This window comes from Peromyscus californicus, unplaced genomic scaffold (genome assembly GCF_007827085.1).
Source record: "Peromyscus californicus insignis strain IS unplaced genomic scaffold, ASM782708v3 Scaffold_12__1_contigs__length_115047231, whole genome shotgun sequence".
NCBI lineage: Eukaryota > Metazoa > Chordata > Mammalia > Rodentia > Cricetidae > Peromyscus > Peromyscus californicus.
In genome coordinates this window covers 37433631-37456976 of record NW_026294413.1, presented here as the reverse complement: position 1 = coordinate 37456976, position 23346 = coordinate 37433631, and the positions used below count along the sequence as shown (strand labels likewise).

Sequence of the window (23346 nt, the reverse complement as noted above, 5' to 3'; positions counted from 1 at the left end):
GCAGAGCCAGGCGGATCTCTGTGAGTTCGAGGCCAGCCTGGGCTACCAAGTGAGTTCCAGGAAAAGGCGCAAAGCTACACAGAGAAACCCTGTCTCGAAAAACCAAAAAAAAAAAAAAAAAAGAAGTAAACCTGGGCTGTGGGTAGATGGCTCAGTGGGTAAAGCCCTTACTAATCTGAGGTCAGCACATCAGAACTCACATACAGATTGACACAATGGCACATCTCTAGCCCCAGTGCTCCTACATCAAGTTGGAAAGTAGAGAAGGAAGACTCCCTGGAAGTTCACAGGCTGGACAGCCTGTCAAAGGCAAGGGTGAACAAGGAGAAACCCCATCTCAAACAAGGTGAAAAGCAAGGATTGACACACAAAGATATTCTCTGACCTCCACAAATGTGCTGTGATCCATACAGACCAACAGACAGGCAGACAGACAAACAGAAACACACACACACACACACACACACACACACACACACACACACACACACCATCCATGTGTGCAAAGCAAACCCATCACAAAATTATTTAAAAGGGAAAAAAAGAATTTAGAGTTCTTTCTACCATCTACTCTTAATCTCTACACTACAAATTACTATGAAAACATTATAAAGAAAGAAAGAACTGGATTTGAATGATGGTAACATGACTTTTCACTTCTTAATGAAAACTAAGCTGTAAAAACTATGTCAAGAAACTTATTTCAATATATATAAAACATCAAAAACTTAGCAATGTTAATAACTGTAACAAAATATACATTTATTGCATACCTCATGTAATAGTTTCCTAAAAGTCTATTCAAGTATAAGTGGCCATCTGCACCATGGCAAAAGTCCTCAAGAATTGCATCAAACACCTGATTAACACATCTGTTAAAAGACCATGTTGCTGCAAGCCCCCTTCCACTGTACCAAATAATCACTTATCAGCAAACAAGGCAAATAAGACAGGATTTAAAATTGAATCAACTCTAAAAATGCGAAGGGGAGCATCATTTGTAAGAACCAAAAGATATAAAGGCCCCAAATACCTGACAAGAAGCTATTGATAAATAAAAGGTGGCTTAACAGTAAATAGAAACACTAAGTGTCAATTTTTTAAATGAGATAGTGATAAATACTCCAACATGGAAGAACCTTGACTATTGGGCAGATAAAAGAATCCAGTCATGTGGTGGGCATAGTGGCACAAGTCTGTAACCCCAGCATTTGGAAGGGCATTTGGGAGGCAGAGGCAGACAGATCTCACTGAGTTTGAGGCCAGCTTGGTCATATAGTGAGCCCCAGGACAATCAGAGACAGAGCTAGAGACCTTGTTGTGAAATATTATTTTAAGATGTGTTTGCTACATATGTTTATGCTGTGGAACATGTGGTTTAGTGATGCAAAGATGTATTGCATTCTTTTATGATTCATTTGTTTAACTCTGTGAAGCTGTGTTGTTGTGCCTGTCTAAAACACTTGACTGGTCTAATAAAGAGCTGAATGGCCAATAGTAAGTAAGGCAGGAGAAAGGATAGGAAGGGCTGGCAGGCAGAGAGAATAAATAGAAGGAGAAATATAGAAGAAGAAAAAAGAAACAACAAGAGAACAAGGAGAGGAGGACATCAGGGACCAGCCACCCAGCTACACAGCCAATCATGGAGTAAGAGTGAAAGAACACCAAAGTAAGAAAAGGAAAAAGTCCAGAGGCAAAAGGTAGATGTGATCATTTAAAGCTAAGAAAAGCTGGCATGAACAAGCCAAACTAAGGCTGGGCGTTTATAATTAAGAATATACCTCCGTGTGTGATTTACTTGGCAGCTGGGTGGTGGGCACCCCAATAGCAAAGGGCCCCCAAAGAGTAAAGCGTAAAAAAAAAAACAGCCAACACCATCCTGTCTTGAAAACAACAACCTCCTCCAAAAAAAAAATCTAGTCATATAGAGCCAGGTATTACATGCTCTGTGTATATGTAATGTCTGGCATATATAAATTAGAATTAATTGCTAAACAATCACAGGACTATTATGACATGGTTTGTAGAAAAAAATCTGTAAGTTTATAGTTGGAAAATCAACCTAAGGAAGGACTCAAGGGTATTCACCAAGACGTCTATAAGATGTTATAAGAATACAAACTAGAATCCTATACATGCATTAAATATAAAAAATAAAAGGGCATTCATAGTTCTATAATGTTTACATAAAAGTCAATCACAAAGAGTTTCAAACAATACACATGACATGTCACTCAGAACTAGATATTTAAAACATGACACATACTTGCAGTTGCACTGAATTATGCCGAAGGCCTTCAACAATGGAAAAAAATCTGTCAATTTTTCTTTCTTCTCCAGCTGAAGTCAAGGCTTCTAAAACGTCTTCAAGGCTATCAGAAATTTGGAGTCTATTAATAGTCTATTAATAAATAGCAAGGATCAAGTAACAAAAATGGCATGCAATCACTTTACTCTGCTAATTAACTAAATGTGTCCAGGCAACAGTGGCATTTAGAAGTAGCTTACTGAGTTCATACCATTATTTTAAGTGCACACTAATTGTACAAATTAGTGAGATTCACTGTGAAATTTCCATGTATACATGCCGTGGATTTATCAAATACACCTTCCCTACAAATCCCTTGCCCGCCTTGTCCCTCTCTTCCGGTTTTTAACACCTTTGCTAACTTCATAATCTTCTACTGTTAACATTAGCCCCTTTTCCTCCACTGGTATCCACTTGAGGGAAGCACAGCATCTGTCTTTCTGTCTGTTCTAGCATGTATTTTGATTTATTTATTCCTGGCCAATACTTTGCATAGGTGTTCATCAAGCACCACAAGTCAGGGCTAATTTGAACCATTTTTACCAATACAGGCTCACACTGGATTTTTATTTTTACTGTTTTATTGATACATAAAAGCATACGGTATGATGTGACATTTCAATACATGCTGGTGCTGTGTAGCATAAAATCAGAAAAAGCATATATACCTCCCCAAACAAGTCATTCTGTCATGATAACAGCATTTAAAGCCATTTTTCCATCTTATTAAAAACATACATTATCATTTTCTAGAATCAAGATACCATGGATTTTAATATATGTAACCATATGCAGTGTGTATATTATAAGCCAATAAATAGGAAATCAGGCAGGAAAGGGTTGAACAACTTGTTCACAGTCTAACATCTACTTCTCCAAAGTGGTGATGTTTAGATGTAAAATCTGGCAGCCTGTGGAGGCTAAATATCTAAAATGCTCTCAGCCAACACATAATGTCCCTCAAATAATGAAACTGTGACCGTCAAAAACAAATAGTAGCAAAATACAACAAATAATTAAATCTAAAAAACAGTATTTATAAAAAGATCTTCCCTTTTTAAAAAAAAAAAGTATAAATTCATCATCTGTGAATAAAAATAGCAGTCCTAAACATTATTTAATCACTCTGACATTTACTCCAATGTCAAGAAACAATAAAAATTAAAGAGAAGGGCTAAGAATCAAGCTCAGTGGGGAGGCGGGGCAGCCTAGCATGTGTGAGGCCCTAATTCTGACTCCCAGCACTGACAGACTGAGGAGGAGAACAATGTATGAGAAAGAAGACGAAGAAGGAAGAGAAAGGGGGAAGAAAACAGAAAAGGGGGAATAGAGGAAAGAAGAGAAGGACAAAGGAAAAGGAAGAACAAGATGAGAGTTTAAGAGGAAGAAGAGTAGAGAGAAACAAGAAAATGAGGAGGAAAGAAGAGGAAGGAGGAACTGAGAGAATGGATAACAAAGAATAAAAGGAAGACAAGAGGGAGGGGTCAGAGTCACACATCAACATACATGCATGCAGGGCACATACCAACTCTTAGGGAACACCAAATCTAAACAATCTTTCTAGATGGAGAATGTACTGAAACTGGATGCCTGGCCTTTTCCATGCCTGGGACAGGTGAGCTATAAACACTCAGGACATGCGCATAAAGGACAGGTCTAGAGTGTTGTCTAACTGGCCAACTGCAGCCACAGAGTCAGCTCAGTAACACCTTCTCTAGCAGGAATGCCCCAAGGCTGGCTGCCACATGAATGCAGAAAGGACTCGGGCTAAGTTCACAATGTAACATTCATCAGAAGCCCTGGGGATTGCATGCTGAGAAAAGTACAGCTTCTAGTGTCAGGGAGGAGGTTGTCTCCTAAGAACAACTTTCTGGCAGCTCTGACCCACAGAAGAATCTAAGCTTCTTTTTCTTCTGCACACATCTTGCTCCACACTCGAACTCTTCCTCTATGTAAGCATAAAGTCAATGTCCAGCACCGTACATTAGCTACACATGAGATTGATCACTGGACACTGTGGGCCAGTATACACGTCGATGAAAGCTCTTCCCTCTGATTTTCACCATCAATCATCCCTTTACATGGCTTACTGGAAGCAGGGCCAAGCCCAGGCCTTTGTAGATCATAGAGCCAGGCTGTTTCAGTTCTCTGGCAACCATGAGCACTGTCTGTTCTTTCGATTGGTCAGGTTTTACCCATTTTTTAAAAACATTTTAAAGCTTACTTAAAATTAGAATCCTATTCTTCCTTAAGGTGTATGGTGTATATAAGTTATCATTAGGATATATGCTGAATAGTTGATTAGGTACAACCTTAATAAACGTAGCCAAGTGCCTTGAAAGCTTTAATGTGTTTTAATACTATAACCTATTCAACTCATCAACTGTCTTACATATAAATTGTCAAAAAGCAATGTACTTGTTTTTAGAAGAGATAAGCATGACTCACAATTTCAATTAATTACATTTATATATATATAGTATAATAATTAGATAATAAAAGAACCATTTGCATATTTACACCTCTGCTTTGAATTTTCAATAAGGGTTGAGCTTAAAGTAATTTAAAATAAACATGATGAGGAAATCAGTTGTTCATAGAATTATTTTAGTCCCTAATTCATAATTTGATTAACAAAATGATTCGACAAATATATGACTTATGCAAATAAGAAACTGAACTAACTGCCCAAACATATATGAACATTTAAGCTGCACGCTCTGTCCATCACAAGTTGCAGGAGTCACAGTGGACACTTACATGCTTTCCTCCCCTACAATGCACATTGCAGAAAGCAGCTTCACCACATCTGCCATCATACCCGGCTGCTTGGGATCCATGGCTTTCGCCAACAAGGAAAGACTCCTCTCTTCACTCATGATTCTTTCTAAGCCATACTGTAACATCAGAAAATAAGTTAAATGTTAGGAGTTATTTGGAAATATGGTGCATAAATTTTAAAAATTACATTTTTACCTCTAAGAAAGACAAAGTATGAAGACCTGGTAACACCATAAAAATTTCCCAAATATTAATATTAAGAGCTATGAGATTCTACCAAATGCAAAGAACCTATGGGGAAATGAAGGATTCTCAACATTAATATACAAAACAAACAGACAATATTAAAAGAGTCACAGAGGATAGGACTATCTCTGTGCTGAGAAAGAAAGTTGGTAAAAGAGCTATAGGCAAACACACAGATCAGCATTGTTAGAGAGAAAGATAAGATAAACCAAAGTAAGAATAATTTTGTGTCATCTTCATGAAATAAATGGAACTATTTTAAATACAGGTAACCAGTTTATTAAACTATTATTATTCCAGCATTTATTAAACAATGTGGAACACTTTATTTTTCTGAAAATTGAAAATCAAGGTATATTCTATAATTACATCACATCTGAATTCAGACTAGACACAATTCAAGCATTCAAAAACCAAGTGGCTAGCACAAGACAGTACAAATCTAGATCTGAACAGAGTATATAAATGCACAAAGGTAAAGAACAATCTGGAAAGGAACTGTGCAAAAACTTCCATAATAGAAATAGGTATTCTGAGTCCAATGGTATTTCTCATCAGGAAGTCAATACTGTTGGAAATAAACACATACATGATGATTTGGGAAAGGATAAAGTTTATTTGCTACAGCCACAATGTCACATCCAATTAGAGGATAAGTAGTTATATTAAAGGCATATTATTTTAAGGAAGTATATATCTCTTGGCATACCAATAATCTGCATCAGTATCAAAATACATACAATAGAAGACAGCAAATAATATATCTACCTCCCGTGTAATTTAGACGATCTTTCTAAGCAGTATGAAACTTGTGGATCAAGTCACTACCATAAATGAATGCAGCAGCATTAATACCAATTACGTAGCTTTCAATTATGGCTGACAATTGACAATAAATGTAAGTATCAAGTCAAAACTCTGACAAGCTTAAACACAAGTGCTTTATTATAAAATTTCTATCTTTAAGTTTATTATCACACATATAAGGATTTACGTAAAAAGTCAAAGAAACTAGCAAGCTAGACATTGTGCTGAAATGGTGCATTTCCTGGAAAACACCATGGTGAAGAGGAATGATTGAGGGAGTACAAGCAGAGGAGCTAAGATCCCAGAAATGGGAGTGGCCCAAGTTCTTTCTCCTTACTATTGTGAGAAGATTTACCAACAATTAAACTGGTCAGAAAAAGGCTCATTTTTCTGATGTTCTGAACTATTTCATAACTACAAGCCAAGACTTCAAAAGCTGACATAGAGCTAAAAGCCCACACTATGCCTTGGTAGTATTGCAGAAAGTTGTCAGTAATATAGAAAGCACCATTTGGACCTGACTCAGACAGTCAGAGATTAGCAAGGACCAACAGCAAGCTCTGTCCTAACAAACTTGCTGGCTGATGAAAGCTTGTCTCCAGTGCCTGCCTTCCAGATTCATTTCCATGTGGCATTCCCAGGCTCAAAAATGTCTGGGATGTACTGCATGCAGTCAGACTGCCTACCTTTCCCATCCAACCTCCTGATACTAATTACTGTTTGGGAAAGCTGGACTATGAGCACACTCTGATCTCATGCTTTGACCATCATACTGTGACACCAAAGGCATTTCCTCTAATGTAAAGGAAAAGGAAAAAAAAAAAAAATAGAGGACTAGAATGAGGCCAGATTACCACTTTTCCATAACTATTACTAAACAGGGAACTGCTATATACTTCAATAAAATTATGTATGCAAAGACTTAGAAAAAAAAGAAAGAAAATGACTGTGAGGAATAGTTCACTTACCAGTGCCAGCATCAAAGTGCTTTTAATGAAGGCTTTCACAAGTGAGAGAAATATCACCAATTTGGGAAGGTCTAAAAAATATCTTTCCTGAATGTCAGGACCCACTTGGGAGAATATGATAACTGGCCTGTTCTTTACCCAGGACCAATGCTATGTTCTATTTGCATTCCACAGGTCTATTGTTACCTAACAGAATTCCAGGCTGCTAAAGCTGATTTGTTTAGGTAAATACTCCCATCCCTGAGAAGCCACCCAACATCAATACTCTATGACTGCCTGGGATAAGCAATGATTAATGGTGAATGTACCCCAACAGTGGGACGAATAGGAGTGATGAGAACGGCCTTAACAGCAAGGTTCCCGTGTCGATGGGCACACATTCAACCCCTAAACCCCTTACAAATATGAAGTCTTCCTCTGATTGCCTCTATATTTTAAAAGATCCATTTAAAAATTACTTTTTTATTTATACTTTTAGTTTAGTATATGTGTGTTTTGCCTACACATGTGTTGCTGTACCACTTTCAAGCCTGAGTTCTCAGAGTCTAGAAGAGGGAGTCAGATGCCCTGGAACTAGAGCTATGGATGGTTGTGAGTCATTATGTGGGTGCTGTGAATCGAACCTGGGTCCTCTGGAAGAATAGCCAATACTCTTCACAACTGAGCCAACTCTCCACCCCTAAAAAAAAAAACACTTCTAGCTCCATTTAATGTGTTAAACAATTCATTTTCATATGATGCCACAGTCGTTCATATTAATAACATAATTAATGGCTGGTAGCAAATAAAAAGGCTGTATTTTCATCATCCAGTGGAATCCAGTGAAAACTTCACAGTGATGATGACAAAGTACACATCTTATAGCTGATTAAATGAAGCTTAAGAAAACTAACAATAACCTTGGGTTGGTAACCTGACCAACACTTTGGATAATAGAGTCTAGATATTAAAATATTAATCCCAAGTGTCAGCAACTAAATTTTGTGCCTTCACTAACCTATATGTCACTATCGAATTGAAAGGCAGTATTTTATGGCTCTACATAAACAAACTATGAGAAATAAAAACTGCCGGGCGGTGGTGGCGCACGCCTTTAATCCCAGCACTCGGGAGGCAGAGCCAGGCGGATCTCTGTGAGTTCGAGGCCAGCCTGGGCTACCAAGTGAGTCCCAGGAAAGGCGCAAAGCTACACAGAGAAACCCTGTCTCGAAAAACCAAAAAAACAAAACAAAACAAAAAAAAAAAACTACTACGAAATAACAGATTGCGTAAGAGTACAAATTTATAAATGTTACCCTCAAATTCTGACTAAAACCAAGTAAAGAATATAATTTTCCAAACACTAATTCATTTGAACCATCATTCTTCTCAATTTAGATTTGGTCCCGTACACCCCCTTGGTTTGAAAGAGGCACACCTGCATTTCCTTCCTGTCTGCTTCATGCCACCAGCAAAGTCACCACTACAGCCTCACTTTACAAGGGCCTCTGGAAAGTAGCTCAACCTTCATGGTGGGAAGGGCTCTCTCCACGGAGTTGCTCATCCTTTCAGTGCCTACTCTTAAAGAGCATACAGATAACCTTCCTCTTATAACAAAGCATAATTCTCCAAAAAAAGAGCTGTGGGTCTACTCATCAGGCAGTCTCCTTGGAAAGTATCAGAGTGGGCAGAAAGTAAACAATATTCTGGGCATTAAAAAATAGAAGGCTGTCAAGATAGCTGAGCAGGCAGAGACACCTGTTTAAAAAACTTAAACAGAAAACTCAACAGAATGTGTTCCCATAGGACAGAAATAGTCAGAAAGCACAGTTGCCATAATAAAATTAAATACTAATAATTTAAGCATTTATATATTTAACCCTTTGAATGGTTATTTTTAAAGAAAAAGGCAAAATATGCTACATTAAAATTAGCCAAACATGTATAGGTTTTCTATGTAACAGTCATCACACACCACAACACCATAAGTAACCTTTGTTCCCCTGATGTCTAACGACTGACATACTTACATCACACATCATGAGCTAGTTGAGCTTACACTCAGAGCTAAAGAAGTGACAGGAAATGACGCTAATATCAGCAATCACCAAAATGGGGGTGACTAGGCAGTGATGGCCTAGAGTCTTCTGTTTAATTCAACTTTGCTACACAAATGCTTTACACTACACACCTTTACTACACAGATGTGTCATATTATGCTGGCTCAATAATAAATGTATCACTGCTGCATTTCTAGAATCTTCTCACGTTTGTATATATTAATTTTATCATAGCTTTTAAATTCTCAGGCTATGAAACATGGGTCCTCACAACTTGAATCTCTGGTAACATCTATTATGATGGACTATAGTTAGTGTAATATACTAAAGCCTAGATCCGGCTGACTTTGAAAAATCAAAAGAGGAAGAGAAGCAAAAGAAGGATGAAGGTGGACAGAACAGGAGAGAAAGTTCGATCCTCTGCAGACCAGGGGGGGGGGGGGGGGGGGGGTGTCATGTTTTCAGGGGTGAGCGTGTTCACTTCCCAGCTTCTCCTAAGATCCCCTGCTCCATCAGCATTGGAAACAAACCCCTTGTCATCGCATGGCATGCAAGTAGAATTCTCCACGGTGAAGCTCTAATTCATGTAAGAATCTGTGGTGAGCAAATAGCAACTTCCCCTGCATACCTGTGTGTTCATCAGGGCTTTCAGACACTGAATGACTTTGTGCTGATTCTTCTTTACAACTCTTTCTTGGCTGTATTAACATAAAATAAAACAATACTGGATTACAGCTGGAAATTCTAACAGAGCTTAATTAAAAGTTATTAACAATACTTACATTTGCCCATTAATCAGTTTTTCCAAAATGTCCAGTAATAATCCTAGTCCCTCATGGCCAAAGCTTTGCACCCAACTGAAAAACAAAACAAAGGTGAGATGTGTGTTAAGTTGGTAATTTAGTGAGAAAAGAAATGCCATCTGCCTATAAATATGTTAAAATTTTAGAGTCACGATCATGACTACAATACAAGCAAAACACTAGATACAAAACTGTTTGTGGTTCATCTGCCTTGGCTGTCAGGGTGAAGGCATGATAACGATATAGACAGCATAGACTAGCATGGTTCACTCTGGCTTCCGAGAACTGAGCGTGTCTCTGCCGTGTTCCAGGTTCAGCATGGTGGGAACTAGGAGTCCTCCACGGACACAAGCATTTATACCAAACTCTTGGGGAAACTATCAAACAGAGCTTCACTCAGGACACCACGCACTGTCTTCACACCACTAGAGCAACCTCCGTCTGGGCTGTAGCCAACTCTGGGAACATCTGGGAATGGAAGGGGAAAACTACAGAGCAAGGAAAAGTAAAGGGAAAACTAGAGGGTGGATGTGGACTGAGACTAAGAAAAAGATAAGGGGCAAAATGTATCCACACAATGGAGAGGGACATATTAGGAGAGCTTCCCAGACTACTAAGATGAAGCTCTGTAACTATTAGGAATATCCTAAGTTTCAAAGTTCAACTTCTTGAAAATTAATTAAATTTTTCATGTAAGTATTTCCATCATGACTGCACGTTACCTGACCCATGAATCAGTGATGCAATCATGATGTTTAGAGAAGTAGGACATTATTGGCACTAGACAATATGTCGTGTTGATGACAGAAAAATCACATTGAAATGAATAGCACAAGTGGTAATCTGGAAAAACAGGTCAACACATAATATAATGATAACTCTGTCTCCCAAAAAAGGCAAAAAAAGTAGGATTTCTATGTGTATATTTCTTTACGTGCCTCCTTTCCTGTTTGGTTTGCCATGTGCATGAAAAGTAAATGCTAAAAATAGACTTTTGTCAAATAATCAAAAATAGGCACCATGGAGCATAAAAACAAGTCACATGCAAGTAAATACTGTCACTTTCTCAAATAGGCTACAAAGCAACTTCTCCAATGAAAACAAGCAAAAGCTAGAGTGACCACAGCATAGTATTACCCTAAAAACAGAAAGGTAACTGACAGGAAAATTGTATAAAGCCTAGAGGTAACCCTTTACTTCCACAACTGAATAGGAATGGACTCATGGATTTGAATGCTTGGCCCATAGGGAGCGGCTCTATTAGGAAGAAGTGTGTCACTGTGGGGGTGGGCTTTGAGGTCTCATATGCTTAAACTACACCTAGTATGGGACACAATCTTCTGCTGCTGCTGCGGATTAAGATGTAGAACTCTCAGCTCTTTCTGCAGCACTATGTCTGCCTGCATGCTGCCATGTTCTCACCATGCTGATAATGGACCAAACCTCTGACGGAAACTTTAAGCCAGCCCCAATTAAATGTTTTCCTTTATAAGAGATGCCAAGGTCATGGTGTTTCTTCACAGCAATGAAACCCTAATTAAGACAGAAGTCAAGATATTTTGCGCAACAGTCCTAAGCACATGGTGGGGGAAAAAAGTCTTCCCATAAATGCAGCTGGGAACCTTGACATCCATGTGCAGAATGAAGCCAGATCTTTATCTCTAATTTGTTGCAAAAGTTGACTGTAAATCATTTAAAGACTTATATGTAGGAGATGAAACTCTAAGTGACTGTGTTACAAGAAATAAGAAGCACTTGAGGACACTGGAACAGCAAGACTTTTTTGTAATAGGTTCCCAAAGGTACAGGAAACAAAAGCAGAAATAACCAAATAGGATTACATCAAACCAAAAAGCATCTGGACCACAGCAAAGGAGACAAGCAGCAGAGAAAGAGACAGTCAACCCACTGAGAGAAAGTATTGGCAAGTAAGATGTTACACCAGAGCCTAAGACCCACACATAGAAAGGGCTCCCAAAACTCAACTGCAAAAAACAACAATAACCCCATTACAAAAAGAAAAACCACCTAAATGATACTTCTTAAAAGAAAACAAAGAAATAGCCAACAAGTAAATGAAACATATTAGCATGACTAACAGCCAGGAAAAAAACAACAGGAAGCTAAAGTAAGGTATAGAGCCATTCCAGTAAGAACAACTCCTGACAGACACAACAAACACCATCTGTCAAGGATATGGGCTAAAGGGAAGGCTTACACACAGCTGGCAGCAATGGGCATAAGTACAGCCATTGCAGGAAACAGCAAGAGACCTCTTCATCATTTAATAAACTACAGTATGAACAATCAATTATGAACAATCAATTACAATATTAGAATAGTATCCAAAGGAAATAAAGTTGACCAGTCAGAGACATTTGCACTCCCATGTTTACTGCAGCACTGTTCACAACTACCAGGATACAGAAGCAACTAAGTGCCCAGAATCTGATTCCTAGATGAGGAAAGGTGGTGGAGAGACACAGCAGAACATTAACCAGGCATGAAAAGTGAAATCTTGGTATTTGCAACAACATTGGTAGATCTGGAAATCCTTGTATTAAGTGAAATGGGTCAGGCACAGAATGCCAGGCACTGAGTCATCTCATTTGTTAGTGGAATCTAGCAATGCTGATCAAATTCAACCTAAGGCACTAGGGGTGGCTATCAGAGTGGAACAGTGGGCGGTATGGACAGTTTGCTGACTGGGTACTGACAGAGAGGAACAAGAGCTTCTGTTGCCTGGAGGCTAACAACTATCTGCTACATGGCTCTAAAGTCAGAAGAGTTTTGAATACTGGTACCCAAAAGAAATGATTAATGTTTGGGGGACAGATGTTCAACCTGACTAAATATCGCACAGTGTAGATAAGTATTAAAACTGCACAATACACCCCATTATACATATAGTTTTCATGTTCCTGTTTAAAACTTAGCTTAAACGATGTACGTTGTTTGAAGTTCATCTTCTGCATTTCACACTGTGGTCACAGCCTCACCACCTGTAGTTTTCAGAAGTTCTGACATCCCAAAAAGGCAAATGAATTTCTGCTTTGCACATTTCTTTGCATTTCTACTGGCAGTCTCCAGTCACCCCATCTTCCTCATCTCTGCTCTGTCCAGTGAAAGCCACGAACTACCTAATTCAACAATGCCAGGAACAGCCAAGGCACGCCCCATCAAAGACCGAAGACCACTATCATGGCTGAGATGAGGGAAACAGCTAAATAAATGCCAATGCTTTCAAATGAAGCTGCTACTTCAAAAGTGAAGAGTTTACTTTCTCCTATCAGCTACAGACAGATTACCCACAGGCATTTCAAATCTGGCTTTCATGTTCATGAAAATACCTGCAGCATCTGCTTAGCTGTTTCCCTTGTTTACATCTTCTTCTGTATTTATGCTTATTTCACAGGCACTGCAGAAGCTTGAAATCAAACACATAAAGAGTAATTTGTAAGCTTTACTTGACCAGTATTGGGATGTGTGGAGTCTCTCTGCTCATCGCAACCTCCTGTGTTAGTCTTTCCCAGTAGGCCTTCAGTATTTTATCTAAAGTGGATTTTCAACCATACCCATATTCAAAAGTATATCCATAAAGAGATTCTAAAGGTGATACGAATGATCTGAGATTATTTATACCGTTTTTGCCTTCAGTCCCTGACAAATAAAGTCACTATTCACAAAACTACCTTAACCATAATATACAGAGTAACTTAAAATTATGTTAATGTAACAAAGACAGTTACACATAATATGCTAATGGTGTGATGAAGGGTAGAATTTAGGAAGCATGAAAACCATATGCAAAACAGAAAGTTCTCGGATCTGAGTAATTAATAACAGAACATGACTATGTAAACTTTATCAACCCTAACATAACAATTATAACTAGAAAAAGGGACCCACGGTTGTCAAATCAACAATTTCTAGATATCCCAGCTATGTCTTTTCTAGACTACATAGTTGTTAAATGTTTCAAACACTCGTATATATTACATATAAACTAATAGTCCATGAAACAAAACTTCCTAAGCTAACAAGAGAATAAGCAAATCTCAAATCACACTATCTTAGAATCTTTTCATTATGGGAATTAATTTATGAGGAATAACAAAATCAAGGCCGACACACTGTAAAGTGAATAACTATGAATACTGTAAGATGTAATACAGTAACATGTTAGCCTTACAGACTTCTAAGAAAGAAATTGCTTTGTCTTGTGTGTGGTTTCTTTTGTTGTTGTTGTTCTTATTTTTGGAAATACAATTACATCATTTTCCATTTTCCGTTCCAACCCCTTCACAATGTTATTTTTGTAATTCTTTGAGGATTTCAAACAGTGGATTTTGATCATCACACATCCCCAAACTCCTGCCAGCTCCAGCCTCCCCTCCCAGCCTATGTCCTCCTTCTCCTTACATCCAGTCCAGTCTGTGCTGCCCGTCTAGTATTGGGGGGAGAGGCACCCACTAGGGCAGAGCAGGCCAAGAACAGCAAAACGTTTTATGCTTCTTTCCATGCTGCCTTTTTAATGAGTAATTCTATCAGTTTTCTATTTTAGTCTAAGTATTGTTATGTAGTAAACATGTACCTAACAAAGCTATACTTTATATGTCATAAAGAATATTTTAAAAAAAATGGAATGGGTACATGGAGCGACAGATAAAGGAGAAACAAACTGTTTAAACATAAAAACTAAAGGAAGAATTATCAGAAAGGGCAAATAAAAATATACACAAAGTCAAACCTGGTGTAATGGCACATACTCCCAGCACTGGAGGTAGACACAGGTGTACATAGCATTTCCAGTCAAGGCAGGGGTATGTAGTCAGACGCTATCTCAAAAAGTACAGTTCCTTTTGTGACATTTGCGTAAGTATTTGCATCCACTGTTATAATACTTCTCCTTAGCAAACTCTAGGTCACATTACACTCCAATTCTAATGATTTTCTCAGTCATTATTTGGGAACAGAAAAACCACATCTTGTCTTCTGGAAGAGAAAATGAGGTACTGCATATACAGCTCTGTAGTCCTGACAGAGGTTAGTTGAAATCCACAAATTTCTACAAAAAAGGAAAGTTTCTCATCATTTGAGAAAAAAAAAAAAAACTGGAAAAACATTACCAACTGATCTAAGAACGATCAATCTTCAGGAAACACAAGCAGCAGGCCTTGATCTGCCTGGCAGCACAATGCCATCAGATGCCATCTAACTAAACTGCAGCTGAGGATGAATAAGCAACAGGTAAACATTGCTTCTTCATGAATGAAATTTACAGAGAACATTAGGACATCTGCGCTTGTAAGAAATGCTTCAAAGTATAAAGAAAATGCATGTGGTAGATACTAACTTAACCTGCCTCTAAGATTCTGTAGCAGAAGATGATCAAAATCCCAAGTGCCTTGAGGAAAGCTATATAAGGCCATGTAGGACCTGCTGGCAGGGTCTCGGTGTGGAAGACGGGATGAGAGGAACCCTTGGCAGACACAGAAAGAGAGGGAATTGGATGCCAATTCTCCAGAATTGGAGTCCAAACCACCTTCAAATATTTAAAGGCAGTCTAGGTCAAAAAAAGTAGTAATTGCTTCCAAAGACACAGAATGAAATCCAAAGCATATAAAGTGGTTTCTGAAACTTGCTTTAGGAAGCAAATATACCCAGTCACCTCACTGGACAGTGGGGACAACAGTCAGATCTCAGATGGGTCACACAGAAATTCACAAACCATCAGCTTATGATGTTTGAAATTACTGTCTCTCTTTATATGTGTTTCCTTAGGAAAGGAAGGACAAATGTATTGATTTCATTGGATAAGATAAGATAATCTTGCACGCCTTTAATCCCAGCACTCGGGAGGCAGAGCCAGGCGGATCTCTGTGAGTTCGAGGCCAGCCTGGGCTACCAAGTGAGTCCCAGGAAAGGTGCAAAGCTGCACAGAGAAACCCTGTCTCGAAAAACCAAAAAAAAAAAAAAAAAAGATAAGATAATCTTATCCAATGCAATTTTCTTAAAGTTAGGAAATATTTCTCATTTGCCTGAACTTGGTGATGAGTTCAAGATGCAACAAATAGTTTATAAGAGAATGGAGGAGCTTTTGTCTACTGCTCTTTCCAAAGACCCAACTTCACGTCCCAGTACCCACACCAGGTGGCTCACAACTGCCTTTAACTACAGTTCCAGGGGGATCAAGGGTTCTAGGCTCCCTAGACACCTGTACTCACATATACATACACACAAACATACAATTTTCTAAAAATTTTAAATTAAAGATAAAAATTTCAAGATAAAAAATCTTGAAAAGGTACTTGTAAAATGAAATAGAACCATATTTGGTTATTATATGTAAGAAAAGAGTTATGTAGTAGGAAGTTAAGGTCAGATAATGTAGTACCTCCTCATGCTGGTGCCCAGATCTGTACCTTTATTTTACATATGGAGAAGACAGCACAAGGAAATACTGTCTTTGTAGCAATACTGATCTTGTCCCAGCCTTCATGCTCCAAACATCAATTCAGCTTTCAGATCGAGTATGCATCTACAGTGAACCAAGAATGATGGATCTGGAGTCACTGTACTAATTCACATTTTAGGACTTGTCTGACTACTGCTCACAGGGTGATGTTTTGTTACTATTAAGCTTATGTTCAAGTGTTCACTAACAAAGGCAGCCAGCCTTTTTTAAGGGGCTCACTGTGTGCATGATTCTGCATTAGGTATGAGAAATACAAAAATGAATAAAATATGTTCTCTGCCCTTGAAGCGATCACAGATTAGTAGCTGAAACAAATGCTGAACAAAGTTATTTCCATAATGTAGTAAGTGCCATCACTGTGGTACTATGCGAACAGAAAGACGTCGCAGTAACTGATGACTGACCTAAGTACTGAAGGTTAAGTCACAGAATGGGAGGTTTTTATGCAGGTGAAAATATGCACAAAGGCATTAGCCATAAAAGGGGTTCCAGTGATGAATACCACAGCAAGCTCTATCAGAAATGACATAGATGGGCCCTGAGTGCTAGAATTAAGAACTATATACACCACACCATGGATATCAGAGAGCCACCAAACAGCTAGGCATGTAGGGAAGATATTAGGGGTTTAGGGCTTCAGAAGATATGGCATGGTCCAGAGAGAGGATGAGTCTGATCATCCTCCAGTCAAAGCATTTAGCAGGCATGAAGGCAGATTGCACAGCACAATGGAGTCTGATGCAGAGTTGCAGGTACAGAGAGACAACCTTGTTCAAGGTCCCTGTGAGAGAAGAAAGGATGAGGTAGGATGGGTAGTGTATCACCAGGAAATGGGTCCAAGCCTGGCAAATATCACCTAAACAGATTAAGAGGAACTATGTTTTTCTGTAGTTCTCCTAAGGCAGGTTTCAAAGGCCCTGTGGACATGACTGGGCTAGGGGCATCTGGAAAAAAGAAGGGCCTGGTTAGCATGCAGCCTAACAGTGATGGAGGAGAAGGGAACACCAGTTCTCTGCCTATGTGACCCCTATCTACCTAAAGAGACATGCATCCTAACACCAGGAACTATGAATATATCATAACATGCAGGCAAAGAGGATTAAGGTTACCAACAAGATAATCTTTGAATAAAGAGACTATCCCTAGATTACCTAGTTGGTTCAGCCTAATCTTATGACACTGAGAAATTATAAGTCTAATTCTACTAATTAGAAGATCAAAGTGGAAAATTCAAAACAGAATAAGGAATCAACCCACCTTTATGTGTTATAAATGTGGGGTGTCTCTCCATTTACTTGAATTCATTGTTTCACAGCTTTCAGTATAAAAGTACTGAACTCAATTCTTTAGAATTACAATATTTAAGAAGTTATAAGTGATCTTTTTTCCCAAGCTAACAGCTAATACATAGATATAAAATTGATTTTTATATGTTCACCTTGAATCCTTCACTGCTGCGGAAATTACTGATAAATTCTAAGAACACTTGGTAATTTTGAAATTCTCTTTTTAAACAATCATGCCTTCTGCAAACAGAGACTTTCGTTCTTCCATCTGTGATCAGTAGGCTTTTCATTTTCTACTCTTGCCTCTGTGCTCTGAATGTAACCTACAGCATGGTGATGAATAATGCAAGTAGGTACCCTTGTCTTATTCTCAATCTTAAGGGGGAAGGATTTAGTCTTTCATCATTAAATGTCATGTTAAATGTAGGGTGCTTTTTGAATTCTTTATTTTTTTATTTAATGTGCATGGATATCTTGCTTACATGTATGTCTGTGCATAACATGCATGCCTGGTGCCCATGAAGGCATAAAGAAGGCACCAAATCTCCTGGAACTGGAATTGCAAATGGTTGTTAGCTACTATGTGAGTACCCGGGATCAAACCCAGAACCTCTAGAAGAGCAGCCAGTACTCTTAAGCCCTGAACCATCTCTCCAGCCCCTTATGAGTAGGACGTTTATCACTATCAAGTGGACCAAGTAACTAAATGTAGTATTTCCTTAGAGCTATGACAATAAATCAAGAGAAAGGGGGTGGTCTAAAACAACTTAGGTATTTGCTTATACAACGTCCATTCTATTGATAGACTGTTACGTGTTGTTTAAGCTCACTAAAAAGTTGCCTTTTGAAGCAATGCTCTCAATTACTCATTTTAGACCTAAGTATTTTTGGTTTTACAGTTTTATAAAGCCCTTTATTTGGGTATGGGCTATGCCCCCCTCCAAGTGTAAAAGCATCATGTCTGTAAAAATAACTGAACAATAAACCATTTTAGCAAATGTAAAAGGATAGGGATATAACTGAGAGGGAGAGTGTTGGCCTAGCATGTATGAAGCCCATGTTCAATTCCTAGCTCGATAAAAATCTAAGAGTTTCTAGTGGAGGAGAGAGGCTAGAGCTAGTGCAGCCATCTGTAGAGAAGCTTATCTGTATAGAAAACGCTCAATTGAAAACTCCAAGGGATGGCCTCAGCTTCCCCAGTGCTTTTCTACGGGATGCTGTCACCACCAGTGGGATGACATTACTCTATAGTTTACTATTTATTCTTTTATTTAGAGGCCTCACCAAAGGGGACACACTGCTCTTCCCAGGACTCTGAGTTTGAGCTCCATCTGGCTGCCATCACAGTGCTTCCCTGGTGGCTTCTGATTGGTGTTTGTATGCCCCCTCTGGGGATATTACCTTCCTGCTGTGACTTTTTCTTTTGCTTGAAAGCTTCACTGGAGGGGACTCTCCCTACCCAGAAGTCCAGCTGACTAGCTCAAAGAGACTTCCTCAACCAGTTTCTGTAGCTAGAGTTTTCCTGCCTGGCCCACAGTCAAGACAAATCTCTCTCACCTGCCAGTCCCACAGCCACTCAAACCCGACCAAGTAAACACAGAGACTTATATTGGTTACAAACTGTATGGCCGTGGCAGGCTTCTTGCTAACTGTTCTTACAGCTTAAATTAATCCATTTCCATTAATCTATACCTTGCCACATGGCTCGTGACTTACCGGTATCTTCACATGCTGTTTCTCATCGTGGTGGCTGGCAGTGTCTCTCTGACTCAGCCTTCCACTTCCCAGCTTTATTCTCCTCCTTGTCCCGCCTACACTTCCTGCCTAGCCAATGGCCAATCAGTGTTTTATTTATTGACTAATCAGCAACACATTTGCCATACAGAGCATCCCACAGCAAGTTTCTACTGGCTACTCTGAGCATTCAACTGGACGATGTTCTGCTATCATCTGTCTATCCCTTACTATTTATTATACTGTGTTAGCTTACTGCACAGTCATTCAAAAGTCACCCATTTAAAGCCAAAATTAGGTCTAGCATAGATCATCCTCTGCACTCAAAAAAAGTGTATTTCCAGAGGGTTCAAGTGCAAAATTAAAACAGCTTGTGAAGATTGATTCGTGATTCCCAGAGAGATTACCAGCTTTGCTATTCCTATTCCTCAGTCGCCAAATGAGGACTCTCTTGTGAGTACACATTCAGTCAAGAGCTCTGCCGGAGTCTGCTTTTCAAATATTGTGCTAAAACATTCCAACCAAAGCAACTTGGGAGAGGAAAGGGTTTATTTGCATTACATATTCTGAACATAATTCATCGTTATGGAAAGCCAGGTCAAGAACTCAAACAGAAACCTGGAGGCCAAAACTAGAGCAGACACCATAAAGGAATGCTATAATTTAGCTTGTTCCCATGGCATGCCAGTTTGCCTTTTTATACAACCCAGGTCCACCTGTCCAGAGGTAGCACTGTACACAGCAGGCTGGGCCCTTCCCACATCAAACATTACTCAAGAAAATGTGCCACACGCTTGCCTATAGGCCAATTTGATGGAGGCAGTTCCTCAACTGACAGTCCATCTTCCCAGATGACTCTAGCTGGTGTCAAGTTGACAAGCTCCATCATGCTTCCACATTAATTACATCAAAATAATCCTATTTCTAAATAAGTGAGACATGGAGATGTAAACACATATTGCCACTGCACCCTCTACCCTACTTTTTCTGGGATTTTTAATTTATTTTTTAATCAACAAGTGTTAGATTTTGGTCAATTGTTACTCTGGAATAATACACTTGATTATATAACTTTTCTTCCTTGGCTTAGAATACAGTGCCTTAACTAACAATTATTGTATACGTATTTAAGATGGACATTGGTCTATAGACTATTCAGTATACTTCATTTTCTTATGTGCATGATCTTCATCTGGTTTAACTATCAGATAATAACTAAATGAAATAAACTGAAATGTTTCCTAATGGTTCACTTCCTTGAAAGCCTTACAAAATTGGTATTAATTCTTCACTAAATGTGTGAAACATTCTCCAGAGATATCATCCATACTTGAACATAATAATCCTTCTTCCCTCTCTCCAGCAGCATTCCCTGAGCTCAGGCTAATGACAGGCTGTGGGTCTCTATATCTGTTTCCATCAGTTATTGGATGAAGACTCGAATAACAACTAAGGTAGTCAACAATCTGATCAGAGGACATGGCCAGTTCAGGCTACATATCCACTATTGCTAGAAGTCTTAGCTGGGATCATCCTTGTAGATTCCTGGGAGTTTTCCTTGCATCAGGTTTCAACCTGACCCCAAAATGGCATGGGATGTGGTTTATCTTGATAAGCACTTCATGATCATATTAGAGGAACTCTTGTATTATTGTTTGGTTGAAAGGATTTAAATTTATGTTTTATATCCTGTCACTTAAAGGGGTTGAGTTCTACATATTTGTTAGCTTTCAGCCTCATCCTGTTTGTGCTCCACGTCTAGTTACTTTGTGCTTCTCCCCCACCCCATCCCCCGCCCCCCCCCCCACTTGCCACCACATCCACAGAAAGAAAAGAAAAAAAGGTATCCACACCCAACAGGAGCACAGAATAGCATCAGACTCATTGGTATGGTATCGGCTAGCTGCCCAGCACTGTGTGCACACCTCTCCTGACCCCACGGGCTGGGAAGCACTTGCAGTGTGGGGGCTTTCACTCCGCCGACTTCCCAGGCATGAATTCTGGCTTCTTACTTGAATTTCCAGTATTCTCCTGCACCTGGCTATGGATTTAACCGTGGGGTCAGGCCTGTTATTTCCCTGGGTGGGCTTCCCCGATAAATCTGTAGTCATGGAGCAGCCGACACTGACTCAGTTTCGTGTCACCATCTCTTTTGTGTACTCTGCTCCTCACCATCTACACAGTCCAAGTCAGCCCCCTATCACCTCCTTCAGAACTCCAGATGTCTGTAGACAGGCCTGAGGATTGACCCGAACAGGGCTAACCATGGTTGTTCCAGTCAATGACCTTTTCAAATGGAGTAGCTCCACCCACTATTCACACAGAACTTTGCTTCACTGAGAAGAGTAAAGCTCTAAGAAGTGAATTACCTTGGCTTTTACTCAAGGGAGCATATTCCCCCTGTGGATATTCATCCGTTTACAAAGAAAGAAAGAAAGAAAGAAAGAAAGAGAGAGAGAGAGAGAGAGAGAGAGAGAGAGAGAGAGAGAGAAAGAGAGAGAGAGAGAGAGAAAGAGAGAAAGAGAGAAAGAAAGAAAGAAAGAAAGAAAGAAAGAAAGAAAGAAAGAAAGAAAGAAAGAAAGAAAGAAAGAAAGAAAGAAAAGAAATTGCACTATCTTATTCTTGAAGGCTTGATGTAGCACAAATCCTAAATGGTCTTATAATAAACACCTAGAGCCAGATATTGTAGTAAATGCTGAAAGATCAAGAAAACAAACCAGCCGGGCGGTGGTGGCGCACGCCTTTAATCCCAGCACTCGGGAGGCAGAGCCAGGCGGATCTCTGTGAGTTCGAGGCCAGCCTGGTCTCCAAAGCGAGTACCAGGAAAGGCGCAAAGCTACACAGAGAAACCCTGTCTCGAAAAACCAAAAAAAAAAAAAAAAAAAAAAAAAAAAAAAAAAAAAAAAGAAAACAAACCACAGCCACTTCTCACCTCACCAACTCCACAGATCCTCTGACTGAATGCCCCTGAGTCCTCAGCCGAAAGGGTCAGAATTCTTGTCTCTTCATGACTTATATGCCTTTTTCCACCCAGTCATTTCACTTCCTATCTCAATCTTCCTAGTGCTGGGATTAATGATGTGCTGCTTTCCAAATACTGGGTTAAAGATGTGTGCCACCACTGCCTGGCTCTCTTTCTCTCCTAGACAGGATCCATCTCATGTAGCCCAGTGTGGCCTTGAACTCACAGATCTCTGCCTCAAGAGTGCTAGGATTAAAGGTGTGTGCCACCACCGCCTGCCCTCTATGTTTAACGCTGTGGCTGGCTCTGTCCTCTAATCTTCAAGCAAGCTTTATTTCTTAGATTACAAATATATCACCACTGCCTTTAACCCTCAGCCACCAGACTGATCCTAGCACCTATCTGGCTTGTACTATTCTCTCTAGCATTTGCTTTCCTACAATTCCCTTAACTAAACCCATGCTTGCACTTAAACTTCCCTATACTGCCTCTCCAGGAGCTGCTGATTTACTTACTTCTATGCTATCACTAGTAACACCTGAACAGTGCACACAGCTGCAGCTTCACTACCACCTTCTTCTCTAAATACTTAACAACAAGCACTTCCCAGACCTGGGTACCATCATTGTAGGCTCACTCTGAGAGCTGCTGTCTTGAGGAACCCTCCAATGAACAGCTCTGTGCTCAGAGTTCACCAGCTGCCACCCTGGAATAACACACTGCTACTTGTCTTCTTCCCACTTGGCCTGGTCTACACAGTGTCCAATGAGAAGCTCACTGCTCTGGAAATGGTTTCCTCTAGCAGTCCTCTCTTTCTGCTTTCAAGACTTTCAGTCATACTTACTTACTGTAATGTTTCATAACTGCTTTAAAGGTTCCTGTTGGATAATTCTAGGCTCTTTGCTATCTCCTGATTGTTTTCTTCCTTCAACTT

General features: G+C 39.4%; 1 protein-coding gene across 3 annotated transcripts in view; it reads right to left on the bottom strand.

Moving 5' to 3' along the window:
* The window catches only part of Diaph3 (diaphanous related formin 3), a 502378-nt gene that overhangs the window by 335383 nt on the left and 143649 nt on the right, over nucleotides 1-23346 (bottom strand). For all 3 annotated transcript variants that reach the window (XM_052732620.1, XM_052732621.1, XM_052732622.1), the window contains 4 exons: nucleotides 9932-10006; nucleotides 9778-9847; nucleotides 5069-5205; nucleotides 2267-2372 (listed from right to left, as the gene is read on the bottom strand). In XM_052732620.1, coding sequence (XP_052588580.1) covers nucleotides 2267-2372; nucleotides 5069-5205; nucleotides 9778-9847; nucleotides 9932-10006 — 388 coding nt within the window. The remainder of the gene's footprint in view (nucleotides 1-2266; nucleotides 2373-5068; nucleotides 5206-9777; nucleotides 9848-9931; nucleotides 10007-23346) is intronic.